The 11,105-nt window shown below is 45.3% G+C and overlaps 1 protein-coding gene across 15 annotated transcripts; it reads right to left on the minus strand.

Moving 5' to 3' along the window:
* Nucleotides 1-495: 495 nt before the first annotated feature.
* LOC126873549 (uncharacterized) lies at nt 496-11,085 on the minus strand. 15 transcript variants are annotated; one of them, XM_050634556.1, is made up of 18 exons: nt 10,797-11,085; nt 9,468-9,680; nt 7,909-9,205; nt 7,345-7,440; nt 7,082-7,261; nt 6,787-6,996; nt 6,467-6,717; nt 6,117-6,306; nt 5,792-5,984; nt 4,981-5,075; nt 4,838-4,861; nt 4,464-4,508; nt 4,197-4,263; nt 3,893-4,060; nt 3,370-3,514; nt 3,185-3,292; nt 2,748-2,900; nt 496-1,795 (listed from the first exon to the last, which is right to left on the minus strand). In XM_050634556.1, the coding sequence occupies exons 3-18, from the start codon at nt 8,677-8,679 to the stop codon at nt 1,738-1,740; spliced, it is 2,754 nt and encodes a 917-aa protein (XP_050490513.1). In that variant the 5' UTR covers nt 8,680-9,205; nt 9,468-9,680; nt 10,797-11,085; the 3' UTR covers nt 496-1,737. The 15 variants fall into 15 exon arrangements, 14 of the variants coding, with proteins under 14 accessions (XP_050490513.1, XP_050490510.1, XP_050490508.1 ...); XM_050634553.1 differs by having other exon boundaries at nt 10,421-11,085; XM_050634551.1 differs by having other exon boundaries at nt 10,412-11,085.
* Between the last annotated feature and the right edge of the window lie 20 nt (nt 11,086-11,105).

The raw sequence follows: 11,105 nt of genomic DNA on the forward strand, positions 1-11,105 counted from the left end.
ACGGCAACGAGACTACGCATAAAGATACTTTTCACGACGACTAGATAACATATTTCCGATTCTTCGGGTTTCGATCGCGTTATCGGTACGTTACGTTTCGTCTCGATGTTTCCCGAACGACGAGACGACGTCGGAAGAAAACGCAACGTACCGATAACGCGATCGAAACATATTTTTGTCTGCTGCTCTGTTACCGTATCGTGTACCTTTGTTTGACTTTTAAACATTTTTTAAAGAATTTGGAAATTACAAAATGTACAAAAGACATTGAGAATGTGACCGAACAGGTTCCTTCCATTTTTACCTACTTTACCTTGAGACATTTCTTTTCAGACGCTGAAATAGATGGAACGATTAACATCAACCTGCTTATATCTTCCCCTGCGATCTTTTCTTGTAATAATGATATTTAGAAGATAATATCGTTAGGCGTTTCGAAATGGCGGAATTCTGGGGAAGGGAAAGAAAGACGGAGCCAATAAAGGCACAGTGGCGTAGAATCATAATGTAACCATATTATTTCTTTCAACGTAACACAGTATTATTATCATTATCATCATTGTTACAACAGTTGTTTGAATATGCCCGGCGTAGTGGTGTAGACCATCGTAGACCGTTATTTTCTATTCTTAGGTATGGTAGTAACAATCGTAACAACGACATCGGTAACAACAACAACAATAATAATAATAAGAATAATAATAGCAATAGTAATGATAATTGTCATAATCGTAATCATCAATTATATTAATTATGATTATAGTAATATTTATCAGCCGGTAATACGTATCATTCAAAGATTACGATGCTTTCTTTACGCACGATACATAGGCACAAGTGTGCGCGTCGAAGCGTTTAAGTTTGATTCATCGATCGGATTTCTGATACAACGATCGAAAATATTGTCAAAAGTAGTACTTTCACGGGATAAAGATACAATATTTCAAAGATAACGACGAACTTTCGTATCTAGAGGCACTATCGTTCACGTGTTTCGTTTCTCGTCGATGTCATTTTCTCAAATTCTATCAGATACATCGTATATCCCCAAAGGTTCTCCCTTTGTTCTTAAAACAACGAGCGAGAGAAACGAACGAAAGAAAAAGGCAAAATGGGTACAATATAATCGCTTAAGGCTTAAGATTACGAATCGATAGAAAATCGGACGTTCCTTTAAGTGTAAAAAGTTTCGTGAAAATTCGAAAGGTTGTAAGGAAACTATAGTATAGATGGTAACGGATAAATATCTCACGATTCGTCGCGAACGTTATTTCTTTCAGCCGTTCGAGACGTATCGCTCACTCTTCACCACTATCCGAACCGAACAACGTTTTGCTTCTAGAAGAAAGTTACACGCGATCGTGTTCGGTCTCTTCGCTTGATCTGTTTCGTTTCGTTCGCTTCGTTTTCGCGTTCGTATTTACGTTTACGTTCACGTTCGCGTTCGTATTTCGTTTTGTAGATATTGAAAAGCGTAATAGTAACAGTAGCGGGTAACAGAGAACGGTGCTACGGCGTTCAAAAGCGCTTCGTGCTTGGAAACCAATCGTAACGCTTATCGTAGGTAGCTGGCAGCCTTTCCTCACGCGAGGTTGCCTACAATATCGTGTACGATGCAATAGCGTGATTCGCTTCGCAAATGTGCCACTACGTACGAAGCGATTTGAACGACAATTTTTCTCAGGACAAACGACTCGGTTCTCGAACATGGCCGCAAGTAGATCGTCCAAGATTTCATCAGCAGAGCCGACTGATCGATCTGCGCTCGGGCCGTTGCACGTTCTTTATGCACGTTCTAAAAGAAATTGACAAATTTTACTAAATGTACGTGACTATTGTATCGATGTAACACATTCGAGATCGACGATCTAGATCATTCGCGGAGTTTTTACGCTATCCGCGAGAAATTTTAAAGTGAAAAAAACTGCGCAGAATGCGCGTAATATTGTGAAAAATATCTTGTCAAAATTCATCGATCTCCAATGTATTAATTTAGTAGGTATCGATCGTTAGCGTAAATATTAGATGCGGGTAATGGAAGATCTGTTCGTCCGCCGTAACTGACGAGATGGAAAGAAGCGAAAACGATAAATATTCGAATTAAATCTCGACAGTTACTGGGATGCGACGATTGCTGTAATAAAATATAAAAATCTCCGTAATACATCTGTCGTTGAATGACAATTTGATCGCTTATTAAGAGCAGACGATCGATAAATCCTTATACGGATTTGAAAATTGGAAAACTTTTGCATAAACTTGAACGTATCGTATCTTGACCCACGCTAGGGTTAAAAATATCAACGAAGCATTGCCTTCTATTGTACGAAAATCTCAAACGGACGATTAGTATTTGCAAAAGCGGTACGAGACGTATGCATGTCCATGGTGGTCGCAAGACGCTGCCAATAAGTAATAAAATCACATGGAAGTGCAAGGAATCAACGTTCGTTGCAACTGTTACAGAAAGAGCAGAAAATTCGTTGTTCATGCGCAACTACTTGTTACAGTACCAGAGTTTTAATACCAACAAGTTTTTCTCTGTCAAATTTGAGCAACTTACCCGTCTTATTCACTGAGTACCGGTAGCAGAGACCTTACGCGACAATTAGATTAAAAAAAAGATAGGATTAGCTCGTGATTCCGCGAAAGTTTTTTTCTTAAACTATACGTACAGTAACATATTTTCCATCGATTTTGAAACGATTCAATAAGAAATCGTTAGATAACGAGGTTCGTCTACTTACAGTTCGATGCTCTGAATGGTAGATGTGGGACACGTGATATCCACTTTAACGTGACAATGCTTGTGACACTTCATTTGACAGTCTCTACATTCGTAACCCTGCTTGCCCAATCTTCGCGCAAGCGTTCGCTTACACACCTCGCATACGGTTCCACTGAAATGAAACGACTCCACGTCTGACTCCACGCTAATTTCATTTCTAATGCGATTTTTTCGCAATTGGATACAATATGACACGCCTCTCGGATGTTAAGTAATTTTCAAATATATCGCTGACACATAGCGAAACGATAGGATAAATAAACGCTGTTAAATAATATTATTACTACGAAGATTCTTTGAAATATCGCTCTTGGAGTACAAAGTGGAAGATCTAGCTGGTTAAAAGCTTTTACGCAACGACGTATACGTAATACGGTGTGTTCCGCGTTAGCTTACCCAGCCATATGTTTCGCTATGAAAGTGTGATCGTTGAATATGTGAAGCTTCGTGCCTTTCTTTCGCCATTTGCTCTTTTGTGCGAGCGACAATGGTACTAGGTAATGCCTGAAAATAACAAAAACGGACGTCGAATATGATTCGTTCAGCATACGAAAATATAAAACGAACGTCGTGTTGCTTACTTTTTAATACCATTCTCGAGGGTCTCGAGAACTAAAGTGGAAGCCTCGTTAACGTAAGTTCTGGTCGACGCTCCGCTTATACCGGATGCTTCGCTCAAACTCGATCTCCTCGAATGCTCTTCCCTCCCTGGTATCGATAAACGAACTATAAAATTCAAGCGAAACAATCGTTTGCAACTCACGTTACGTTAGTCGCGTGTCAGCGTTATTGGCACGGGAAATGTCTTTTATTGGCAGTGGCGTTAGCGTTGTAACGTTGGCGTGCGTATATCTCATACTCTTGTCGGCTGATCGCTTTACGAAGCTCCGTAAAATGCGCGCTCTACTGCTGTTGCTCGTTGCATCATCGGTATCGGGATGATCGTACTTACCAACGTTGCGTGCCACGCACGGGATTCGTGTGCAAAACAAACAAGTAGAATTTTATACTAAAGACTCGGTCTACTAGAGGGAAGAGGCACTAAGTCTGTTCTAAATCAGGAATCGTTTCACGGGCGTAATGTATACTCGTGAGCAAACATACCCGAGCCAGGATCACGCGCTCTGTCCGCAGATATAGACCTGGAGTGTTGATCCTCGTGGTTTGCATCGCCTTCCGGTCCGACCGATCTGCTTCTCGTCTTCGATCGACTCAATCGTTTCTTTATCGTTCCAAAGAAATCTCGCCTTTTTCTTCTCGTTCTACCCCTTTCTACGACACGAGGAGGCATAATTTAAACCAACTATAGCGTTTCAGGTGAAAGCTGAAAACGTCTTGATACTTATGAATGGAAGAGTACGCAGCGAGCGGAAACGATAAAAAAAAAAGAAAAGAAAGGAGGGGATACCTTCGGAATTGGAAGAATTCGGCGTGCTTTCTGGTCCCGAGGTCACGCTCGTATCTTTCGGTCCATGCTGAAACGAATGAAAACAAAAGGTTTATAAACAGACGGTTAAGGTCGCGGTTGTTTCACAAGCATCGTTATAGACTTTTTACAAGGTTTCTTTTCGAATCGACTGTAACGTAATTAGCGAAAACGTGAGAACGCGAAAATTAGAACGGCGCTGCGTTAAGAATAGGACAGAAACGATCTCGTGACAACAAGAATAATTACCTCCGGAGAGATTTCCTGCCAGTTTCCACTTTCCGTCAGGGCGACCTGTGGAATTAGTAAACACACGCCACTCAACTGACGATAATTAGCGTTCTCGTAAAACACAAGGCTGCCTGATTTCCAATTGGTTCATAGATGCAAGAAGGACGTAAATTGGAGACAGGCCGTGAAAAATTAAACGGGAAATGGGATCGTTCGAACGAAAGGAATATTATAAATACCGTGGCTTTCGATGCTGGAACGGGAATCCGGGGAATGGACGTAAGATAAGGAGGATCTAAAAAAATGCTGATAAAATACGTGCGCGGATTTACAACCATGATCACGCCGGTGACAACGAGGGTGAGAGGACACGACGTCAAGCAATGGCTTACCTTAACCACCTGCCGCTCTGGCTGCTGCAAAAGAGAAGACACAACAAAAAAAAAATAGACCATAGTCGATAGGTGTTAGTAGATGGAGTAAAATTTGCATAGGTCTCGTAATTGCATTCAACGTGCAGATTCATTGAGCGTACCCTTTGCTGGCTGTGCACGATCAGAGTTCCTTTGTTCCCGTTGCTTTGTCCAGTTCTGTAAGGCGAATCCACCACGTTGCCATTGGTCAGATAGTCTGTAAATTACATTTGGTCGCTCAAAATATCTAATCGGTCGGAAGGAAGAACGGAAGGAGGTTTACGACTTTCTACGTCCATCATTCCACCAAGCATTCGTCATTTCGTTTACCAGATAAGTTTTCGCATGCCTGGCAACGCGACCGCGATTATGCAAGCATATTGCATACACTGTCATCGTGATTTGCCAGGTTCGCTTCACTGGTAGTCGAAATAACTTCGAAGAATCGTCGATCGTAAGAAACTCGGGCCGAGAAGTGAGCGTACAATCGTTTCGTATCGTGCTAGAGGAACGTTAAAGCGAACGTTAAGTAACGGAGTTGACAGAAGAAGGGAGACAGCTAGAGAATTCTATACGTGTACATACGAGTAAACATAGGTCATGCGAATTATTACATGGCAGTGGAAAGTACAATCCGGTGCTAGAGATGCAGGCACGCGCACGAGAGGGAGAGTTCGTGTCGCTGCTAGTGCGAACAACCAATAAATACGATCTATTCTATAGTTGTAGAAGAAAAAAAAAAAACAGGATCTACGTTGCGTTAAAGTACACAGTGAAATGTAACATCGTTTCGACGAGATCATATGTGGCGAGAGTTGCGATCAACTGTTTGAGTACGATTTTTAAAGGGCAGTGACATCACTAATCATCGCTATGTTTTCACACTTGTGAACACGAACGCAATGCCTTTCAGATAAAGTAATTGGTAATTACCCCCTTCGGATTGAACGGTAGAGTCGTACAAGATAAGTGTGCTGTTACCATTGTTGTAATTTAGACTATTGTCGCTGATGAGATTTGTCGGGGTGTAGGTACGAGGAGTCGGTGACACCGGCTTTATCGTCTCCTTCACCTTGTAAGGTTTGCTCCCAATTTGAGGCACCTCCGCGCCCTCGATGAATAGAAACTGAGAAAAGAGAGGACAGAGAGCGAAAGAGAGAGGATAGAAAAGGAAAGAAAACAATGAAATGGCATAGCAAATAAAGAAATTTCGTTAAATTACACCGCGTATGGACGTTCGCGTCGCTCTTTTACTTACCTCTACGGTCAGAGTGCCGGTGATATCTTCCTCTTCGTACGGTCGATTTTGAAGAGGTATGATCTGTCTCTGACTCGGATTTGCGAGCAACTCGTCGATACCGACGATACCCAAACCTAAGAATCGTTGGGATTTATTTACGCGATCGTAGACCTCCAGCAGTACTTCCGACGTATTACGATTGACGTCGCTGCAAATTACGAGCGATCGTGAGATTCAAGCAGGTAAAAGGGTATATTTTGGCTGTTGTTTCGTCAGAAACGAAGAAACGAAGAGAAATCGGTCGATTTCGATGACGGCGACTCCGCATCGAACCGACGCGTCGCGATCTTTCGTTCCGAATGACTTACAATAGAAACGCTTCGTCCCACAATGGGTTTCGAGCATCCTTCTTGACGGACGTTTGATTTTTCTGCGGTGGTTCGTCCAATTCAACGACGCAATACGGTTCTAAAGCACCCTGCTCGCCGCCTAATTCCGTTGCTTTCACCACCTTGACGAGCAGCCTTCTGTCACTGGCAATATATTGATTTTGTGTCGGTGTTGGACTTTGAGTTTGAAGTCGTTGTCTGGAGGCTTGAAGCGAATCGCTCGACGTCGTCTAGACGAATTAATTATTCGTTATGTGGAAAAGGGACCGAGTGTCCGAGGCGTTTAAAAATAAATTTACCACGTTGTCGTAATGCATAGGCATCGAAAAGCTGTGTTGCGTGGTCGCCGGTTCCCTCCATAACCGTGGACAGCTCGGATATTGGAACAAATTCAGATGAACATTGGTCCCCCTTAACGCGCCTATTACGATTTCCGTTACGACTTCCTGCAATTGGCTCTCGTCCAGATCTTTCTTTATCGTGCCTACTTGGGCCAGCGAGACTTTCACCTAACGTAAAGGCGAAGGTACAAGGATAACGAGAGATATCACGAAGCCACTGGTTGGAAAAATAACGTAAAAATATGATACAAACGTCCGGCCAGCCGTCGCATTTCAAGTCTAGCAGAAGCTTCTCGGTGATGCAGATGACGTTTAATCGCGCACGGAAACGATTTACGTTTACGCGATAGTGGCTGATTTCGAGTTTATCAGCTTTCCGGCGAGACGCTTTCAACTGTAACGCTGGAGTTGCTTCGCAATCGCACGTGATCGTCTGAAACGAAATAAACGAGATGACCATACTTGAAACGATCCTTGACACAGAAAATACGTGACGAAAGAATATTTCATACGTACCACGTCATCCTTGGAGTCGCACTCGCAAAAGATGTTAGAGAGATTCGGCGGATGTGTTTCGGGTAAAACTCGAACGAACTCGACTCCGACTCCGTGCTACGAGTAACGAGAAAACACGAGTGAAAACGCATTTTTCCGTAACAATCGAACAATTCAAAGAGGCTTTGTTTTTCATTGTTCAATTTCAAATAGATTCTATTCGGTGTTATCGCGGAGTTGGTTCGTAGAAAATGAGCGGGCCAACGATAAGCGCGCGTAACTCGACGAGCCTGAAGCACGATTTCTAGGGTCTCGTCGGTAAAATTGTCCGACAGCATAGCGCGAATGGGTTAAGCCGGTGTTTTTGTTGCTCAAGAACACCTACGCGGAAGATCCTTCTTCAAACCTTCTCCGATTCGATATTTCTCCGGTCGCTGTCTCTCGACACGGTGAAAGATATTCATGAGACAGGACCGTGAGCAATCCTAGCGAAGCAGATCTTTTTTCGATATGGAGAAAATCATATCGTTACGATAGAACGGTAATGCCGATGAGAGCATTGAGCGGACGAGAATATCGGCTCACCTCGTCGACGGAGTTGCTGGTAAAATCATTGAGAGACGCGACCCAAGCAGCCAGGAGTTGGTCCAAAATCGCTGGATCTGAGTAGAGCCAAACGATGATCTCGTTGACCCAGCGTACGGCATCCGGGTCGGCCCCAGTGGCGGTCGGCAAATTCAAACTTTTGCTACTTCTCGCGGGGCTGATGAGAACACCGGACGACTTTCTGGTGAGACGTTTGCGTACAGGAGGCGTCGGTGGGACGTAAGAGGACGGCGACGAGCCGATACCGGAAGTCGAACTGGTACCGCCACCGGAAGGATGAGGGGCAGCTGCGTGCGATCCGGAACCGGCGCTGCCGCCACCACCTGCCCCGGCCCCCAAGGATACCGAACCCGATGAAACGATTTTTTGCTTGCCAAGCGAAAGTAACTTGCCTCCACTACCGCCGCCACCACCTCCACCACCGGCAGTACCACCACCACCAGCAGCACCACCAGCACCAGCACCACCACTGACACCGACGCTATCACCGTGAACGATATGGCCGTCCTTGGCGGTAACTATTGCCCCAGAACCGAGCTCGTTTAAAACGAATCGATTGTAAACGTATTTGCCGACACACAGTACCACTAATCCGAACAACATCCAGCCAAATATCAGCATCGATAAGGTATCCATGGTCGTATCACCAGCTGAGTCGAAACTGCATATCAGATCGTCCACCCGCTCGGCCAAGTCGGCCATATTGCCCCATCGTTCGGCCAACCAAGTCCAATTGGATTCCAAAAACATTCTTTTCTATTTTCACCCGCTAGCGAACAGCGCCCCACTACTACCGTATTACAAGTTATTAATAGATCTTGCGTATACCCTGGGCCCCCAGGACTACGGCACTGTCTCCGTCTTGATTTTGCCCAACGACCGCCTCTCAGCAGTTTTCCTTTCCCTGGGTCACATCGATGTCGATCGTCGACTCCTTCGCCCGCAACGCACTTTACCACGATCTCGCGACGCTCCCCTTTTTCCCGCGTTTTTAACTTGATCTTCTTGCTGCCGATCCGTCGAGACTCGTGCTTTAACAGCTTTCAGTGATTCGTGCTCTAGCCGACGCGGTCGTGGTCAGAGATCGACGATTCTTCTTCTCTCCGATTTGCTCCGAGTCTTTAAAATTCCATCTCGACACCTGCACGGTCTTATTGTCACCATTAACGGCGTGATCACAGCGACGAGCGTGACCACTGTGATCGTGATAGCAATCGTAATTGTTCCCACTTTGCCAAGCCGTAAGCACGTTCGATTTCATTGCCGCCTCCACACGCTGAAACAACAATGATCAATCGGTCAATGGACGTACGCCGGACCGTAACTCTATACATATTCGTTTCGTTAGAGCATCGTGTACGATTGTTTATCGATCAGACTTTGCGACTAATCTCAAATCGATACGAGCAATTATGTACACGAGATTCCAAAACTGATAACATACACGGACAAAACATCGTGGATACCGAGAATGAGATAAGATTATAATTCTGTATTTACGTGTTACGTGTACGGGCAATGGTACAGTTTTCCCTTACCAGTGTTTCGTCATCGAATGCGTCATCTCTCGCGATTCGCGGATCGCGTCATCTCCTATTCGCGTTGTAGTGGAGCTTCGTCGCAGACCTCGTCGAGCGTCCGAGACAGACACGGTGAACGCGTTGCTCGATCAATGATCGACCACTGGCCCGTGGATCTAGTGACACGCGTGATCTCTGCTCGCTACCTCGTTCGCTTGAACTCGTTTCGATCTGTCAATGTTCGAATGCAAATAATTTTCAAACGCGAAACGAATATTTGATCGATATTTTCCTAGTCAACGTGATTCGTGCTGATCTAAGAAGCGTCGTCGCAAGCATCGACTTTTTCGGATAAATTAAATAAATAAATTCAATTATTTTCGAGCTCGCGAGAATTAAAGAATCTATCTGTGCATTGTTCGCGTTCGATGTAATTACAAGAAAAGCCCTGGTTCGATGCACGAGAGAACGTGTACGATATTCGCGTGACACACGCGATATATAAACCTATTCGTATTTCAGCGCGTCAGACGTAGTACACACGTGAAATTACGCATACCGATCCTCTAACTTTGAATCTCACGAAACTTATTTTCTATGGAGAACGACGAACGTAAAACGAAACGAGCGAACCAGATTACGAACTGGTGTGCTAATTTGCCACGGTTCCACGACTTTCCATCGATCCGAGTGGTCAAGACAACCGGCACGTTGTCTACGGCTACGGAACGTTTCGATGGTGTCTCGTAACGCAATCGATTCGTCCTCTCGCGATGCTTCAACTTCGATCTCTTTTCGCTTTCGACGATCACGCGTTACTATGCACTGACGGATCGACCAAGACTACACACCGTAGTACTCCAGCTAATTGTTGTTTCGCCTAAGACTCCGACACGCGGTAGTTTGCTCTGCACGGTGCTCTATAATCGTACATGGATCACCGCTCCTCCGATTACTCGTACCGTGATTACCGTGACTGTACAGTGTATATTCGATCGTTGGTACGTGTATCTTTCATTTGTTTGCCGGTGATTTTGCCACGGTTGCCTGCGCCCACGTCTCGTCGTCTCCAAAAGTCTCACTGTGACGCGTGTCTCTCCCTTTCCGCTCCTCTATCGCCGCAACGCGTGGTCGTCCGTGGTCCGCAAGGCGCAAGCGCGTTTACTTTGCCGCATCTACCTTTACGACTTTCGTTTCTTTCGTTTCCTCCAGTCACCTATACCGCGCGATACCAACAACGGTTGACCTGATTTTTCCCGCCCGACTAGTTCGAAGCGAGTTTCACGGTCGTTCGTACGTTTTCGACAACTTCCGTTGTCGCGCGATCAACGTGTTCCAAACGGGTACCTGCGGTAGTATCTGTTCGCAGGTCCCGCGATCGAACTAGCGAGGTAGTGGCGAGAAAGAGAGAAGGCGCGACGCGTAGACCAAGTGACCGGGGCGCCAGTCGGCGACAGGCGATCTCCTCCGGCGAGTCGGCGGCACGGTGTCGCGACGGGAAACACCACGGCGAACGGTTACGTTCCTACTACAAACTTAGGTCGATCCAGGCGCGCGTCGCGCTCTCTCGATACTCTTTGCGCGTTATCGATCCGCAACGAACCGCGAAACACCCATAGGTCGCACCCATGGCTCCTACATGATACGCGAGTCTCG

This window comes from Bombus huntii, chromosome 14 (assembly GCF_024542735.1).
Source record: "Bombus huntii isolate Logan2020A chromosome 14, iyBomHunt1.1, whole genome shotgun sequence".
Lineage (NCBI taxonomy): Eukaryota > Metazoa > Arthropoda > Insecta > Hymenoptera > Apidae > Bombus > Bombus huntii.